Consider the following 19729-nt stretch of genomic DNA (forward strand, 5'->3'; position numbering starts at 1 on the left):
AGTCAAAAGGAACTGCATTCCACAATTTGAAGGCAATGGAATGCAAGGCTTTTATCACCTTTAGTTTTAAGTGTCCTGTGAGTGCCATTGTGTGAGGTGCAGTTTCTACACAAAAACCCTAGTAGACCTAGATATTACCAATATTTTTTGGGCATATGGATGTTTGGATGGATGGATGGTTGTGTTGATCGAAACCGGAATGTTCTGGTGGTCAGATCTAACCCTTCAGGGACATTGCTGTTGCACACTACAGAGTATAGCCAATCTAAAGTTGCTTTCTCCTTTATAATGATTGTATTAACATTTTAGGAAAATCATCTTGATGGTTATTACGTTATCCTAATTTGTGCAAGAAAGTCCTAGATTAGAAGAGGTTTCACCTATCAGCCTGGTTTTGGTAAGTGTATCTTTCAAGTTAGAGACACGACAGAAAGATGCATGTACTGCCTTGAGGCCACTGTCTGTCAACGTGCATATTTTCGAGAAAAACGTAAAAGTGGTAAATCTCTAACAGGGAAGGTGGTTTACAACACCACTTATCCTCTCACATCATTTTTTCTATTCCAAAGAGACTGACTTCGCCTTCAACAAACAAAAAACAAACCTGCTGTAAGACAAGTTTCCCCTTCTTAGGGGACAATAAACTTAAACTGAACTGAACTGAAACAAACAAACAAACAAACAAACAAACAAACAAACAAACAAACAAACAAACAAACAAACAAACAAACAAACAAACAAACAAACAAACAAACAAACAACTACATGGGCTTGTTTGACTGTTGTGGCGATCACTTTAAATGCTAATATTCAATTTATTTAAATATGATAAGTGACCCAAATTCAGTTTTTATAAACCTGTCATGAACAGTATATCTTAATATATAAGTAGTAATATGGGGCTGGAAAACATGCCTAACTTGATGTATAAAATAGAAAAATTTTGTACCCAGTGGTTTTGGGCGTTCTTTCAGACATGCACAGATCTGCCTCGTCCATTTCGTGCTTTTCTAACACCAAAACATTCCCGCACACGTCCAAGGTGACCGTGCCATCAACAAGAGCTCTCTTCAGCACCTTCACTTACTTTACTTACTTCACATCGATTTGGTGAGTAAATATTTTAGTGTCTTATAAATGCCTTCTATTTTCTTTTTTTTCCTTGTAAAGCAACGCTATAGTTTATAAAAGAGTAAAATATTGTTGCGACTGTTGTTTATCTGTTCCGCCGCAGTGGATGATGGGTAGTTGTGACAACCACGACTGAGTAGTGATTGCTGTTTTCATGTCTTGTGTGTTGTATTCAATCAACTGTTATTTCTTGGGGTCGTGCGGTATATGGGGCACAATAAAAACAAGAGTTTAAAACAAAAGCCAGTCTCTGTCATTCTTCTCCATGTTGCTCGCCACAGTATTTAGTAACCAAAGACCTGTGAAGGTGTTCAAGAGAGCTCTAGTTATACTACGTTATACTACTGATTGTTCGTTTCTCACTAAGCATTAACAAAACATTCAGCAGTGTGTCAAGAGCCAATGTCTCTCGTGTCTTAAAATGAGTTCATCCACTGAGTGTTCTCCCTTCATTGAGGGTAGGGTCATTACTGTTCAAAAATGTGTTATTAATCAAATTAGCATATTCTGTTTATATTGTAGAAGTATTTCAGGTAAAAAAAAATAAAGTTCACCTGCATATGATGAATTAACAGCACCGAAGCCAAGGTATTACTTCAGTACTGCAAACTCAAAGAAATAAATTACTGTAATCTAATTCATTCAGATTAATTTGAGTACTGCAAACTCAAACATTTTACTATACTCCAAATATCATTTTTTATAGTGTACTATCTCTTAACATCTGAGAGGAAAATTAATGTGAGAATTTGTACTGACATGGGAAACCTAAACACGGTTTGTCAAACTTCCACTAATTCAGGTAGCCTCACCCCCATTTTCATCGTGAATGGTTTCGCCCATATTCGCACCAGCGCTCATTGCACACTGCCGGTGGGGACTTCAAGACGCAGATTTGTTTATTTTCTGAGTGCACGCCAGCCAGTATTTTGTGTTTATCTGCACAACACAAACGCAGATGCATTGTTGAAAATGCTCTCGCCAATGGGTAGTTTGCCTGCGCCTTTGCTGAGACGCAAACAAGCTAAAAGGAGCTGCGCTACCAGTGACTGGAATTAATAAGGTAACGATCTACTTCGCCCCTCAATCCTTCCCTAAGAATACAAAACCAGGCCAATTGTCCGTCATCATTTTCCCTTCTTCATCAAAAGATAGACGCACAGCATCATACATTCACGAATTTTATTGCTGTACCGCCGCAAAATGAAAATACAGTGACGCTTCATTTTTAGCGTAAACGCTATGCTGTTTGATCGCATAACTGCTTGATTATTTCTTACAATGAGGACCCCCAACCGGACCTGGACCTGCCAAATCGGTCGATTGCTATAGCTTGCTTACGACTACAATACCCTTCTATATCCCTTAGCACACCTGCGTAGTGTGACACTAATTTGGTGGGACACTGATATGCATAAAAGACTCCGGTATTTGAAAATAGCTTTGAAAAACACACAAAAAAGGGGGCATGGCCTTCTATTTGCTGTGACAGGCACAAAACCCATCAGTGTGCTTGTTAGCTTAGCTCGCACCTTGCTTGGCAAACACCCTTAAAGTGACCTGCACGATTAACAGGATGCTAAACCCCTTACATCTTAATTTGAAAAATTTCGCAGGATGCAGTGCGTTTGGATAGGTCGAGACACACGAATTGTGAATGTCATCTTAAACAGCATTTCTGCTAGATAGCCCAAATCGCCACCCTCCCTGTGCTGTGGTGCTGTGTTATAATAAAATTTGTGCTCTCAGGAACATTTATTTACTCATCTGCTGAATATACTTAGTTTTTATAAGCTTACATCATCTATTCTGATGGAATTTTCAATTACATCTGGATGTTTTTCTCACCATCATTCAGTACAGGATATTCCCATTTTTGTCATGGTCTGACTAAATTGTTCACTTCTTTGCTACATACAGTGGTATGAAAAAGTACCTGAACGTTTTGGAATTTCTCAAATTCCTGCATAAAATCACCATCAAATGTGATCTGATCTTTGTTAAAATTGCACAGATGGAAAAAAAACTGTCTGCTTTAACTAAAACCACTCAAACTTTTATAGGTTTTCATATTTAATGAGGATAGTACGCAAAGAATGACAGAAGGGGGAAAAATAAGTAAATGAACTATCACATTTAATATTTGGTGCCCCGTCTTTGGCAGCAATAACTTAAACTAGACATTTCCTGTAGCTGCTGATCAGTCTGGCACATCGATCAGGACTAATCTTGGCCCATTCTTCTGTACAAAACTGCTGCAGTCCAATCAGAGTCCTGGGAGATCTGGCATGAATTGATGTCTTTAGGTCATGCCACAGCATCTCAATGGGATTCAAGTCTGGACTCTAACTTGGCCACTTCAGAACGTGTATTTTGTTCTTCTGAAACCATTCTGATGTTGATTTACTTCTGCGTTTTGGATCATTGCCTCGTTGCAGCATCCATCCTCTTTTTAGCTTCAACTGTCTGACAGACGGCTTCAGGTTTTCCTGCAAAAAATCCTGATAAACATTTGAATTCATTCTTCCATTAATGATTGCAAGTTGTCCAGGCCCTGAGGAAGCAAAACAGCATCAAATCATGACGCTCCCTCCATCATGCTTCACAGTGGGGATGAGGCGTTGATGTTGGTGAGCTGTTCCATTTTTCCTCCACACATGACGATGTCCTTTACTCCCAAACAATTCAACTTTGGTTTCATCAGTCCACAAAATATTTTGTCAAAACTTCTGTGGAGTGTCCAAGTGCCTTTTTGCGAACATAAAATGAGCAACAACATTTTTTTTAATTTTAATTTTTAGACAGCAGTGGCTTCCTCTGTGGAATCCTTCAATAACCACCATTCTTAGCCATAGTTTTACATATAGTTGATGGGTGCACAGAGATATTGCACTGTGCCAGTGATTTCTGTAAGTCTTTAGCAGACACTCTAGAGTTCTTCTTTTTTTTCTTCCTTTCTGAGTATTCTGCGCTGAATTCTTGGCATCATCTTTGGTGGACAGCCACTCCTTGGGAGAGAAGCAACAGTGCCAAACTTTCTCCATTTGTAGACAACTTCTCTGACTGTCGATTGATGACCCTCCAGACTTTTAGAGATGGTTTTGTATCCTTTCCCAGCTTTATACAAATCAACAATCCTAGATTGCAGGTCTTCAGACAGCTGTTTTGACCAAGCCATGATGCACATCAGACAATGCTTCTCATCAAGACAATTCTTACCAGGTGTGTGTTTTATAGTGGGCAGGGCAGCTTTAAACCACTCATCGGTGATTGGGCACACACCTGACTTACATTGTTTGGTAAAAATAGGTTTAAATTGCTCTTGAAGTCTCTTTAGGCAGAGGGTTCACTTACTTATTTTCCCCCCCTTCTGTCTTTTTTTTTCATGCTATCCTCAATAAAATATGAAAACCTATTAATTTTGGGGTGGTTTTAGATAAAGCATACTGTTTTTACATCTGTGTGATTTTGACAAAGATCAGATCACATTTGATGGTGATATTATGCAGAAATTATGCAAAAGGTCAGATACTTTTTCATAACACAGTATTTGGAATTATGCTTTAAGGCTTCAAATAGTCTAAAATGGGATTAATTTTAGGAGTAGTTTTGAATTTACCCATGACATTTGTAGTGCTTGGTGTATTGTTCCGAACATACAATTAAAATTGATATGGAGGTGTTGCTTCACTATTTAAATATTAATTGTAATTAAAATAACCTGAGTCGCATCTATTTTTCCAGCAGATTGTTTTCTCTTTGCATTCAGGCGTCTGTAGAGTATTTCAGTGCCCTGTGGGCTGAGCGCTCCCACACTTGTTTATACTTACATGTGGAAGAAGGCACAAAGCAAGTACAGTGCATTCGTTCGCTCTGTGCAAGAGAACTCATAAACTCTGCATTTATCTGAGATGGTGTGTGCAAACACTTAATGTCACTAGTTTAAGATTTTTTTGGGACAAACTTATAATGAGAAAAAAATATTGGTCTCACATGAAGAAAGGTGACAAATTTACTTGTGCTGTGTCAATTTTTGGGTGCAAAATGCAACCTTTAAGAGGCAGCCTGAAACCCTGTACATTCAACTGGGTTGTGAAATGTTTCACCAATGTTACGCAAAAACGCTCATAGGAATTAAGTATTTAAAAAATTGTTTAAACCGATTTTCTAATGAACAAAAACGGCTATATTATAGGGAAAAAATATTTATTTGTGATTTAATTTGGGACTTTTTTCCCCAAGATCCTTTTTTATTTCTTTTTTAAATGATAATAATAATACTTGAAATTAATCATGTATTTTTGGTTCATAGCAAACACGAACATAAATTCACCCATTGGGCGGACAATAATAGTCCCACTGAACACAAACAAGTGTCTATATCGTATATTAAAAAAAAAAAAAAAAATCTTAAGAATGTAAAAAAAACAAATAACTTGGAAACCAATGAAACATGCACAGTACGTGTACTACAGTGCAAAATAACTATGGCATAGTTCTTAATAGGTTACAAATTTTTTGCAAAGATAAGCAGCTAGTCAACTTTTCAACTCTTGCTGGTTAAGATGAGTGCCTTACCTTGAGCACAGAAGAGATGCCCTGAAGCATATACAAAAAATTGCAGGCCGTCATGCAAAGCCATCTCGTTCCACAGTCCTATTGAGCTTGGGTCCATGTGATGTTATACCAATGTCATTTCTGGAAATTTTGACCTGTGTGTTATAAGAATATACATTGTGTCATTAACATGAATTCACATTGCTTGCCTCCCTCCAACGTTTCGTGTTTATATGCTCTCCTTTGAAAATGAAAAAGCAAATCATGGTCTTTGCGATTTATAATGAATTTAATCATATCACGATAGTATTGCAAATGAAATAACAGTTGAATTGATTTGGCATCAATGTTCATGCAATTCATATTCGTATTGTACATTTTTGCCTTCATTCAGTCAAGCATGTGTACAGTTCTAATCAGAATGTTGAACCTGTTCTATGATAATGATTGAGCTCTGATTTGTTCGTTATATAAAAACTTTTTTTTAATTAAAAAAAAATGAAATAGATATGTAAAATTATATTTACTATAGTTTATCCATCCATTCTCACCTCAGGAAGCTCATGCTGGCGCCTATGCAAGCTTACTTTATTATCTAGCAGTATCTTTTCAATAGCTATTCATTGCACGCACTACGGTCCGGTGAACTGGGGAATACTAGGGAATGTTAAAAGCATAACACAAACCTAAGTGGTGTTTCCCCAAGCATCTTTTTTTTTCTCCTCCGATTGGAAACTCACTGCTAAGATGTAATCTCATGTGAGCCGGGAAAGACATAAAACAACGCCCTTGGGGGCATCCTGCTCATTCTTGAAGAGACTTGTATAACACTGCTGAAGCAGCCCACTGCTTCAATTCAGCTTTTTGTTTGAAACACTTTCAGTAGAGTCTGTGATGCCTTTATCGCGCTGCTTGTGATGGTAAGGTTTGCCACAACTGATCATATCTTAACAAGCCCAAAATATGAATTTGTCAAATGTTGATGAAGCTCTATGCTTCAGACAAATACAACAGTGCGCAATTAGTATTCACATCTCGTGGAAGGCTGATAGCTCGGCAGTACAATACTCTTTAAGACAAACATTCATTTGTAATGGATTTGTTCTGGCCTGTGGAACAGAAAGAGATGCTTATGGCAACATGAGGAGATGGCTCGCAACAATAAAGTCTTGTGTGTTTTAGTCAGAGAAACTGCATTGAGCTCTGAGTCCACAAGGCTTCTGTCACCACAGGTAAATTTATGTTACTCTAGCGCCCTCTGGTGTTCACATTGTGTTACTGCCACAATCTCAGAATTGTAATTACGTACTACGAGTGCTGTGTGTTCATTGTCTTTTTGCTCCAAGATCTAATTTTCAAGGAGGCAACCTCCCCTGCTGCAAAACCACGTTTCTCACACATCATAATTAACTATGTGCAAAAAAGTTTATTTTATATTATTTTTAATTATTATTATCATTATTATTATTTTGAAATACCACGATCTACCCACACTGGTGTTGCGATCGACCTGGAGATCGCGTAATGAGCACCCTTGTAGTAGTGGCTCAAACAATGCTGATATTATTTCTTTTTTTTTTTTTTTTTTTTTTGAACGGGGATCAGAAGCAAGTGGGGCAATCCACATTAAGGAGGCAATCAGCCGTAGATGTGCCAATGATCAATTCATCAAATCCCCCTTAATTTTTATTTTATATAACAAACAAAACAGAACACTGATATTATTTCTATGTTGGTACTTGGTGCATCGACTAATATTCCACAACTTTGCCAGACAAACTATTTATAGTGTTTTCTGAGTTAGATACTGTAACTATAGTCTTATATGATTTTCATGTGCAAAACGCAACATCAGAGTATTGAAGATATGTCACCTGAAAGCTCAAAATAGGCCTATGCATTGTTATGAAATACAACCATTATAGCTGAAAGGAGGCGAAACTTTTCTCGAGAAGTTGAGATACATAATTTCTTTAGGAAACTAATTAACAAAATAAAATATCGTACTGCACACAGGCACAACAATATTTTCTGTAATTATCTTATTCTGGGGTACATTTTACTGTTCCGATCTGAATGAGATCTTCAAATGAAACCTTGCCAATAGTACAAATTCAAATTAAATAATGTAAAAGTTTTCAGAGTGGTTTTACCCAACACAAACTGTAGGTAGTGTTGATGTTTAGAATCATTATTAATAACTTAACTTATTTGCGGATTACCAGCAAAATTGAATTCACATTGGTAAAGTACACATTGATATACTGTATGGTTAAGAAGGGGTTAAAAAAAATAACAAAAACACGACAATCAAGACATTGGAAAATCCATGCTGTTAAACCGCGTAATTATACAAAACAGGGTTTCATGATTGTTAGTTGCTTTTTTAATGGGTACTTTTGCTGGAGATGGTAAACGGTGTTCCACTTGTATAGGCTTGGAAGTGGTGTGTTCTCTTTGAATACTGCATAAAGTCCTCCAGCCATCCACGCTCACCTGTTCTGAGGCATGGCAGCTGTGCAGCTTATTGCCATTCATTGTGTTATCACTAATCAATACATCAGTTTTCCAGAAATGCCTATCCTCATGAGGATCATAAGTGAGGTGTAGCCTATCACATTTGACTTTGGGCAAAAAATGGAAATGCTACACCATATGCAACATTATTACTGAATGTGTTTTTCTCAGGCACGCTTCTGCAACATTTGGTGGACATGCTGAATAATTGTGCTAAATTGCCATCTAAATAACTACAGTAGTTGCCTAACTAGCAAACTAATAACAGGCCCTCGATCAAAACATACGGTGGTCTGAAAAAATATCTGAACCTTTTCTCACATTTTGCTCAATTCTCACATTTCTGCATAAGATCACCATCAAATGTGATCTGATCTTTGTCAAACTCACACAGATGAAAATACAGTGTTTGCTTTAACTAAAACCACCCAAACATTTATAGGTTTTCTTATTTTAATGAGGGTAGTTTGCAAACAATGACAGATTGGGGAAAAATAAGTAAGTAAACCATCACATTTAATATTTTGTGCCCCCCCCCATCTTTTGGCAGCAGTAACTTAAACTAGACGCTTCCTGTAGCCGCAGATCAGTCTGCCACATCGATCAAGACTAATCTTGGCCCATTCTTCTCTACAAAACTGCTGCAGTTCAGTCAGATTCCTGGGTGACCTGGCATGAATTCTAAAGTTGATTTACTTCTGTGTTTTGGATAATTGTCTTGTTACAGCATTCACCCTCTTTTTTAGCTTCATCTGTCTGATAGACGGCCTCAGGTTTTCCTGCAAAACTTCCTTATAAACTTTTGAATTCATTCTTCCAGTCATGATTTCAAGTTGTCAAAACCCTAAGGCAGCAAAACAGCCCCAATTCATGATGCTCCCTCCACCATGCTTCTTAGTGGGGATAAGGTGCTGATGTTGGTGAACTGTTCCATTTTTCCTCCACACATGATGTTGTGTGTTACTCCCAAACAATTAAACTTTGGTTTCATCAGTCCTCAAAATATTTTGCCAAGACTTCTGGGAAGTGTCCAAGTGCCTTTTTGCGAACATTAAACGAGCCACAATGTTTTTTTTATAGACAGCAGTGGGTTCCTCCGTGGAGTCCTCCTATGAACACCATTCTTGGCCATAGTTTTACATATCGTTGATCGCACAGAGATATTGGACTGTGCCAGTGATTTCTGTAAGTCATTAGCAGACACTCTAGGGTTCTTTTTGAGTATTCTGCGCTGAACTCTTGGCGTCATCTTTGGTGGACGGCCACTCCTTAGGAGAGAAGAAATAGTGCCAAACTCTTTCCATTTGTTGACAGCTTCTCTGACTGTCGATTGATGAACATCCAGACTTTTAAGGTGGTTTTGTATCCTTTCCCAGCTTTACACAAATCAACAATCCTTTATGGCAGGTCTTCAGACAGCTGTTTTGACCGAGCCATGACACACATCAGACAATGCTTCTCATCAAGACATTTCTTACCAAGTGTGTGTTTTATAGTGGGCAGGGAAGCTTCAAACCACTCATCAGTGATTGGGCACACACCTGACCTAAAATAGTTGGCAAACATTGGTTTCAATTGCTCTTTGATTCTCCTTAGGCAGAGGGTTAACTTACTTATTTTTCCCCCTTCTGTCATTTTTTGCATGCTATCCTCAATAAAATATGAAAACCTAAAATGTTTTGTGGGTTTTAGTTAAAGCAGACACTGTTTTTATACCTGTATGATTTTGAAAAAGTTCAGATCACATTTGATGGTGATTTTATGCAGAAATCTGACAAATTCCTAAAGGTTCAGATACTTTTTCATACCACTGTAAGCTCATTACACTGACAGTAGTACTTTAAGTATTGATGTAGTTCAATTCCTAATTGTTATTGTTTGACTTCTTTGGTCTTTTTTTTGTATCATTAGGCTGTCAGTAATGTCACGCAATGCCTTTTTTCCGAGGGGGTTTATCTGAGAACCGAGGCGTGGTGGTTCTCGAGAGTGTTCCTTCCCTTTTTACCAGACAGGATAGCACTGGGTGGTGGGCGGGTGCTCTTGTCAACAACACAGCTTGCCTCACTTCATCACTCAGACTGTTGTTGTTTCACTCTTCCCCGGAATCGATGTGCTATTCAGTCAAAGATCAGAAGAAAGACATAAAACTCGACTGAGTGATGGAATAATGCTTTTTGATTGTTTCACTATTTTAAGTTCTTCACTAATTGCTCAATGAATCAATGGGGGAATGGTGGGATTATACAGTATGTGCAATATGCATCTTTTGTATGTAAACTGAGTAAGTAGGGCTGTATAGACAGAGTAAACAGTTCTAAGAGGGGCATTCTCACCGCTAGAGAGCACTGTTGGTCTGTGTATGAATTTCAGAGAAAGGTCTTTTTGTTGTTTATTTTTTAAAATAGTTTCTCTGTTCTTTGGTGGATAAAATGTTTGTTCTCTGCATATATTATTTGATGATGTCTTATATGTTGAACTTTGTTCTGAACAACTGATAGGGCTTAAGCACAATTCAGTCAACAAGCATTTCATTTAATTTTCTCCCAATACATGATTTTATTGAATTTATGGAACAGTTACCCAAAGATAACGATTTCAAAAACATGACACTTTATAGTGTAATCCTTTTGTGAGTGTGTTTTGTATTTGTTTTATTATCTTTCGATATGCTCCCTGATTTATCATGGCAGCTCTTTGTGTGACAAGTGTTGTGACCTTTTTTTTTGAAAAATAATGCTATAAATCTTCACAACGTTGAAATTCAGCAATTGTGCTGTGAAAACAAAACATTTTTATTACTTCCCATTGAATGGTTCTTCTTGGTTTGTTTAGATTTTTGTAAATTCTTTTTTCAATACCCTGAGGTCAATAATTCATTTATCAACAAATGTGAAGCACCATTGGAGCATTCTGTATAGGTGCATTCAATTTTGCACGCGTGTACAGTTTCAAAACCTCTTTGAGCTTGTCTTGTATTCGGAAAAAACATCATTTGGACGAACAGGATGAGCATGAGTCACAATGCTCTTTGAGCCAGCAGAAAAAATAGGTGACAGAACATCTTAACAATGGTTGATAACTGAGGGGAAAAAAAGAATTGCTTGTCAGCCCACTTGCAGGCCATAGCCAAAGAATAACAGAATTTGGCACGCTGACGTGTGTTAATTCCTCACATTGTTCATAGCCTGAAGCATCCATTTTACAAACTACTGTGAAAGTGCCATCTGCTTGAATGAGATGACCTCTCAGCCATGTAGTGAAATCCAACTGGCACAAGCATGAGACACACATTTGCCTCAGAGTTTCACGAAATACCATTGGGCCGAGTAGACATCACACAGCTTTAGATGTTTTTTTTCCCTCTTTTTCTCAGCAATAGGAGGCAAAGTAAAATACAGTAACAGGAAGTTGACACATAACCCATTAAGATTAAAGGGACTGTGTCAACATACAGTATATCAAGAGTGGAGGACTGGCAGGCAAGGAACAAGGAGATTGGACCCAAGCGCAAAGAAGCAGGGAGGCATGCCAAGGTATTAGTGAACACAAAAATACTTGTATGTATAAAGAAATCTGGAAAAGTCCAAACAAAAACTCATGAGGCTACATAGATTCCTGTCTATCTCCGTGTACACCCCAATTCACTGTGTTTTCCAATTAGGGCTGTAAATAAGCTGTGTCATGATAAACTTTCAAGGGCTTCCATCCTTTCACCATCACCACAAGCCCCTTCCCCATCACTGCTACCGTCTGTCTCAAACCTATTCTGCTCTTCATCCTGCTGGAAGACGCCTTCAAGATGCTCAGATGATCTGCGGAGTCGTTGTAAACCATCCAGTCTACGCAGAAAAAGAACGTGAAAACTACCTGGTGTAAGAGTTTCCTGGGAGGGTGCCACCAGTATCCTGCGGGGCCCGTGTGCCTCTTTTGGCAGCAAGTTTGGCATCCCCCCGCTATCACCTCCAGCACCGGAGATGCCCTCACCTCTTAACGATGGAGGTGAGTCCGACTCATAGATTATTTTAAAGAACATGCACACAAACAACTGCTGTTCTCTGATGCATAGAACCTAGACCAAATAGAGGAGATTATACTGTACATGTAAATTAACATGATTTCATCATCTCATCGGTCTTCCGTTTACTCTCCTGGCATTTACGCTTTCTGGTTGGAGCAACCCTAAAATGAGGGTGTTATGTGCCAACATCAGCTTGGAATTGGGGGTATGTGGGCGGTGGACCTTGCTATCTTGGGCCCAAGGAGCAAGGGGGGAGGGGTGCCATGATAATCAAGATTTTTTTTTTCTCAATTTTTTTTTTTTTTTTTTAGGTTTTGGATTTCAAATGAACTAGGAGCACCATTTAATTGGTGTCAGAATATATTTCACTTATACTGATAACGAATTCAGAGTATCACAGTTCTTCAACATACATTTGAGGTAATGTGCGTTGCACACTGCTTTTAGGGACAACACGGAAAATACAGTGTTTGCCCAGTACTCCCAAAAAACAGATGCAACAGAATTCGTTGCTCTATAAATTTTTGCTGTGAACGCTGTGCTGTCCACAAGGTGTAATCACAACTTCAAACATTGAGAAACATTCAGAATTGCAGCATGACAACGTAAAACTAAATGGAGCAAGTCCTGCCAGGCTGTGGGAAGTGCAATAAAGTGCACTTTGGAAAGAATGTAGTTGTCATTTATATGTTGAGCCTGCTGAATGTAACTTAAAAAGTAACTTATTTAACATAATTACTTTTAAAAATGGAATAATAAATCCTATAAATTACTTTTCCAAGGAGCAATCTGTAATCCATAATCAGATTACTATTTAAAAGTAACTGGAAAAACAATTCAAATGTTCATAGTCCATTCCAGAGAACTGCTGCTGATGTTTATATACTCACGTGAAGTCTTTAGCTAGTTGCCAATTAGGATTCTTGCGGCTGTAATTAATACAGACAATTTTGAGCCAGCTAACTTTAGTAAACATTTTACATTTCATTTAGAGACAATGGTGCTGGAGCAGCAGCACTCTGGCTGATAATGGCTGTAAATATGATTAATAACCCCTCCCACCCTCTTTTTTTTTTTTTGGCTCTCATGCACTGGCATGGACAGGGGCTCACTGACATTGGGAGTGTACAGAGTCCAGAATTTGGAGCTCGGCCCAAGTGTGTCAGTGACTTATGTCTCTTTGGTCATTGCATGCACTTAAGCTTGTTACACTCGGTGGTCTGTCAGAAGTCATTTAGGGGAATCAGCCTACCTTGAAAGTATGCATCCGGACATGTAAACCAAAAGACTTATGCACAAATTTTGTTTATAATGACATTGCGCACATGGCCAAAAATGGATCCAATGAAGAACTTGAGCTCCTTGGTTTATTGACATTAGCAGTTGTCTGGGAACAGTTTACTATCTCCTCACCCCAAATTTCTATTTATAGTGAAACAGACATACAAAATGCTGTTAGAATATGCACAAGACTGTCAAATTTCTCACAGAAATGAGGTGCCTTGCATTTTTTTGGTGCACTTTATGGTTTGATTGCTCTAATTTTTGCTGTGGCCAACACCAGAGGATCGAGGAGCATCCCCCGTGAACTTGCCATCTGTGGGTACCTACCAGAGCCATGGCAAAAGAAAGGTGCACAGCAAAAAGAAGAAGGGGATCATCAGCGCTAATGTTGCTGGCACCAAATACGAAATTGGTACGTAGACTGATTTCAAACAGTATGAACTTAGAAGCATTGGTGTTTGTGATAACTTTCGGACCGAACTGAAGCACATTTGCTGATAGATGTCTTTCATGAAAGAGTCAAGATAAAACCTATGTAATGGCTGTCTTAAATCCAGTTGGTGTGTAGGTTAAACGGGTTGTTGGTAATTTCTGTTTGTATGATATGCAATGTAAAACATACCCCTTAACATATTTAGTATGACGCGCCAAGTAAATCTTTTCATCTGTATTTGTTTTTATCACTTTTAACACTTTGAGTATGTTGAAAGACTGTCCTGTAAAAGGTAATTGGAAATAACAAATCAAATAGTGGGCAAAGATTTCAGAATGCATTGCACATTTTTTTAGCATTGATGGCGGACATCAAGAAAGAATCCATTGTTTCAATCATTTAATTGGTGTAAGTTCACTGAGTCCTTTTCCAGAACTCAACAAGACTAGCAAAAATCCTAATTGCTATGGAAATGGCAAGCAAGGCAACGCAGGGAATTTGAATGTACAATGGTGAAAGCTGGACCTGCTGAAAATTGCCTACTGCTGTTCAGCCTGCTGAAATGGTGACATTTAACATTTTAAACTAAAGCTAATTGAGTTTCAGACTGGTGAAACTGCTTGTGTAGAGACAATCCTTGGAAAAAAAAAACTTTACTGAGGTAATCTAACGTGGCAGTCAGTGTTTTTTGAGACAGGCCAAAAGAGCACAGTAAGCATTCCGAACATGCTGGTTATATTGCATGGCGTCAAAGCTCTCAGGGGTGAACTACAACCTTTGAAACTAAGGAGTCAGCAGCGGTGCAGCAAAAATCAGGGGCTGTCGGGATCCAGCATGTAGATGAGAATCAAGCTGTGAATCATTTTGCTTGCTGTGATGAGACCCTCACACTGGCCTTTGTGAGGGTAGAGTTAAGCACTATGTCCAGGATAAAGTAACACCGAAAGCCAAATACAATGATCATTTTCCAGTTTTCCATTGTGAATGATTTTTAGAATAGAATAGGTAAAAAGATCAAAGATGGTTTTGTAATTTGTCTATACTACCAGCAAAGAGTTGGAGGTACCTTAGGCCTCAGGACATCTGTTTAGTGAGGTAGCTGAGACAAAATTGATTATAACCTGGCCCTTGTGGAACTTAATGATAACTGTCAGCACAGGCCTGCTGCGATGTAAATCCTCCCTGTTCAAGTTATCAAAACACAGTTAGCATCCACCAGCGTGAACAGATTGATGAACTCACTCTGGAAACTTAGTTTTCTCTTACAAGCGCTATCATGCAACATTAAGCAAGCTGGCATCAGGTTTGACTTGGTCTTGCAGAAATTAATTAAAATGTCATTTTGTTTGGGCATAGGAATCTTTCATTACTCACTGAATAATGAATAGTTGCTGGATTAATGTCCAAATGGGCTTGCCACCCATCTCTCTTACTTTAGGGTACAATTTGTCGCATATTTGTTGGGAACCATTACCATTAGCAGTTCAGTACATCTGCAACCATTTCATGAATAGCAAATATTGCGGGTAGAATTTGATCTTTTCAATTCTGATGCAGGAATACATTCTGTACCAGCATTTCAGTAAAAAGTTGTCTGCTAAAATGTTCTTGAAATGGAATTAGATTTACATGCTTTCTTTGTCTACTCTGTTCCATTCTAATGTAAGTATTTTCCAACTAGTTCGTATAGTCATGAACGAGATGGACTTTCTGAAGACACGAGATGATGACGAGACTGCCAATCTCATCTGGAACGATTCAGCTGTACAGCATGAGAAAATTGCTGAGCTCAGGAATTATCAGGTACTCTGCAATGCTATTTTGTCAACTCAGCACATCTAAGGCACTGGACTAAAGACAAGGAAGAAAAACTTCTGTTTTTTTATAGGTGTTTAATGTTGTAAGGGCAAACTAAATAATGATAATCTTGTGACACTACCTATTCAGCACATATTAAGACCTATTAAAATGTCCTTACAATTCCTTGTAGGTAAACATTGAGAGAGAATTTGGATTTGTTTGTACTTTAAAGTGAAATCCCAGAAGTAAGTCATTTAAAAAGCACAACAAACAAGACAAAACAAACATCATTTTCTGCCCTATTTCCCATTATTCTATTTCTTGACACAGAATTGTTAGAATTTATTTTTGGAGGTCATGGAGTGACTTTTAATAAAAATCAACAAAATGTTATGATTGATTCTGAATTGTACAAGAAACAGATGCATCTTTGTAATGCAGATCAACTTTAAATGATTTAAAGCAGATCAACTGAGTGTGTTTGAGAGGTCTGGCAATTGTGTTGACTGTACAAAAACGAAGTACAGTGGTACCTCGGCATACGATTGCTTCGACACACGATCTTTTCGACATCCGATGTAAAATTTGACTCGACATTTGTTTCTACATCCGTCGAAATGCTTTAAATACGGCGATCTATGACAGCACCGCAGTTTCTTTGTTTTCCCGCAAGACGGACGCACAGGAGATTTTCCTGTGAGAGAAATCAACATGGGTTTCAACAATGTTAGTGCAGGTGGTCAAAAAAGAGGAAAAAGCTGATGCTTACCATTACCATTGATATGAAGATAGATATAATAGGAAAATATGAGTGTGGGGTGCGCATCCTTGATATGGCTCACTCAACAATACAGCCGTAGACGGTCTATGATCTCGGTAGACCTCCTTCGTTCGCCAGTCTTTTTAAGTTAAGGTAGCAATTATTATTGTGGTAACACCGCCGGAGAAATCGCTAGGTTCGTAAGGTTTCTAATCATATATTCCAGGGGTCGGGAACCTATGGCTCGCGAGCCATATCTGGCTCTTTTGATGGCCGCATCTGGCTCGCAGACAAATCTTTAATTATTAAAAAAAAAAAAGCCTCGTTATACTCCTTTGCGTGTTGCGCAAAACGGCGACGATCCCCGGCGACTAGAAAGCCGGTTCGCAGTTATTTTAGTGGGAAAGTGGCAAACATACATGTACTTGCGTCTATCAATCTATTTATCTGTCTATCAATCGCATTGGCAACGCAGATGAGGCAGACACTGATCGAGTGGGGCCGCCGTATTATGCTGTCAAAAAGAGCGGCCGATGTGCGCATGTGCGTATTATTTTTCCCACGGTTTTAGTTTTGTTTGCCCCGCTAATTTTAGAAACCCTTTTGAGAAGATGGCAAAACGAAAAAAAGACGAGGAGTATCGTACTTTTCAGCAGGAATGGACAGAGGAATTTTCCTTTGTGGAGAGAGCAGTTTCTGCGGTGTGTCTAATATGAAATAATAAAATTGCATCTATGAAAAGGTGAAATATAAAGCAGCACTTCGAAACCCACCGTATTAAATTTGCATCGAAATGTCCGGCGGGGGACAACAGGAAGAAAGCATGTCAAGAGCTTCTTACAAGAGTGCAAGCTAGTCAGTAGCAACTCCGTGTTTGGACCAAACAAGATGACTGGAATTCGGCTAGCTTTGCTGGCGCTTTAGCAATTGTGAGGAACGGGAAACCATTCACAGATGGGGAGTACGCCAAAGCATTCATGCTTGATGTTGCCTTTTTGACGACTTTTCGGATAAAGACAAGATTATTAAACGGATAAAAGACATGCCCCTGTCAGCAAGAACTGTTCACGAACGTACCATCATGATGTCAAATTTAAATTGAGGCATTGCATGAAGGACATAAATTCGGCTCCATTTTTTTCACTCGCTTTGGATGAGTCAACGGACGTAAGCAATTTATCACAGTTCAGCGTGATCGCAAGGTATGTTGTCGTTTACACACTACGTGAGGAAAGTCTGGCAGTTTTGGCTATGCAAGGGACAACAAGAGGGAAAGATTTATTTAAGTCCTTCATTGAGATCGCTAAAGAAAAAAATCTACCAACGAACAAACTTGTGCTCCGTGTATGGTTGGAAAAAACATAGGATTTGTGTCGTTTCTTCGTGAACATGAAAAGAGACGTATCCTAAGTTTCTCAATGCCTGCATGACGCTTAACCTCATAAAGTATCAACCAGACTACAAAGCCATCAGCAACACCATGCAGCACCAGAAGTCGCATTAGTGGTAAGAAATATTCATCATTGATTAGCAACAGCATAACAATGTTATTAAAAAGAATTCAGAGACTTATTGTCCTTTAAAAATGTTGAAATTACATAAAATGCACACATTACTTGTATTTTTAGTTTTAAACATATTGAATGGCTCTCACGGGATTACATTTAAAAAATTGTGGTGTTTATGGCTCTCTCAGCCAGAAAGGTTCCCGACCCCTGATTTATTCCATCAATTTGTGCGACACAACACGCCTAATGTTTCCCGCAGCAAGTAAACAAAGTGAAAGTACAAAGGCTCACTCTATCAGGTCAGCCACGCGATGCGTTCAGGTACACCACGCAAACACATTCGCCTCATTAGAACCCGGGTTGTAGCAATATTACCAGTATTACCATTATTATAATATTATTCCGATTTTTATTCATAATTTATTTGTTTTGCTTTTTGTAATTGATATTTGCAATAGTAACATCAGTATTTATTAAGAATGTAGTGTAGGTTTTCGTGCTGTAGAACAAGTTAATGGAATTATAATTTATTCTTATGGGAATATCCTGCTCGACATATGAACATTTCGACTTAAAAACAAGGTCCTGGAACGAACTTCGTATATAGAGGCACCAATGTACATAAATAAATGAACACACACATCTAGCTTGGGAGGTAATGGAATGGGAAACTTTAGGTTCTAAGAGGTAAAATGCAGTATATTACTCGGCAGTAGTTGTTATGTGGCTGATGCATCCCACAGTACTCATGTTTTAAATTGTTATCACTTGTGCCTCCCCCTTTAGTATTTAATTTGATCATTTTGCCGTAAAAAAAAAGTTGAACTCCCATCACAATTGGATTTGATTTCCTCTCACAAACTGTGTCGTCCTGCAGAATTGGCATAATTGAGCAATTTCTTCCAAATGCCTAATTACATCTGTCTCGTTGGGATAATAATCCCATATCCTTTTTACACCGTGCATTCTAGTTTTTTCCTTCTCCCTTTTCCCCTTCAAGCAATGTACTATGTGAGTTTGCTGTTAAGTTTAAGTTCATATGAGCCTAATTAACGCTCCTGTTCAGGCTCATTTGGTCAAAGAATACAAAAAACGCAAAGATTTTCCTTACCCCCCATCCCCACTTTTGGCGCATTTAAAGCAATTCATTCAGCTGTCACTGCAGGAGCTTACGATGCAGAACCAATTACCTCGGCCCTCAGAGCCGAGATTGATCTCTTTTTTTTTTTTTTCTTGCCTCTTCCCTCCCCAACCTTTAAAGTCTGAAAAACATTGTAAACTAAATAAGGGTTGCAAAAGGTCTCCGCGTCACCTTTTTGTTTTAAGTTCGTAATTGGGCATAAATGTCAGAACATTGTAAGCTCACTTCAGGTTGCTGCCTCTAATGTGCTCATTTTCTGGAAGGGGCGGGGTGGAATTGAGTAGTGTAATGGCCCTAACAACGTTATTATGCCTGTCTGTCCCTCTGCAGAGAATTAACCATTTTCCTGGTATGGGTGAAATTTGCCGCAAAGACTGCTTAGCCAGAAACATGTCAAAGTAAGTTTCTTTCTGGATTCCAACCTTTCTTATCCAAAATGCAGTATAGTGGAAACAATATTGTGGAACGTAACAGGTTCAGAGGAGCTGGTTGACCTCCGATTCATTCAGTATATGCTCATAGAAAAGAATGCAAGAAAAACAATGTTCATCTTTTTAACCTTAAAAATCTTTGAAAGTAG

The 19729-nt window shown here is 38.5% G+C and overlaps 1 protein-coding gene across 9 annotated transcripts in view; it reads left to right on the forward strand.

The window, feature by feature from the left end:
• The first annotated feature begins 1993 nt into the window (after nt 1–1993).
• Nucleotides 1994–19729, forward strand: part of ttll7 (tubulin tyrosine ligase-like family, member 7) — a 190734-nt gene continuing 172998 nt past the window's right edge. For all 9 annotated transcript variants that reach the window (XR_009063739.1, XR_009063741.1, XR_009063738.1 and 6 more), the window contains exons 1-5: nt 1994–2194; nt 11994–12204; nt 13788–13919; nt 15622–15743; nt 19480–19547. Coding sequence is in view for 4 of the 9 variants with exons in the window: in XM_057840102.1 (XP_057696085.1) it covers nt 12180–12204; nt 13788–13919; nt 15622–15743; nt 19480–19547 (347 nt within the window). In the remaining 5 variants the exon portion in view is untranslated. The remainder of the gene's footprint in view (nt 2195–11993; nt 12205–13787; nt 13920–15621; nt 15744–19479; nt 19548–19729) is intronic.

Source organism: Corythoichthys intestinalis, chromosome 7, assembly GCF_030265065.1.
Source record: "Corythoichthys intestinalis isolate RoL2023-P3 chromosome 7, ASM3026506v1, whole genome shotgun sequence".
Lineage (NCBI taxonomy): Eukaryota > Metazoa > Chordata > Actinopteri > Syngnathiformes > Syngnathidae > Corythoichthys > Corythoichthys intestinalis.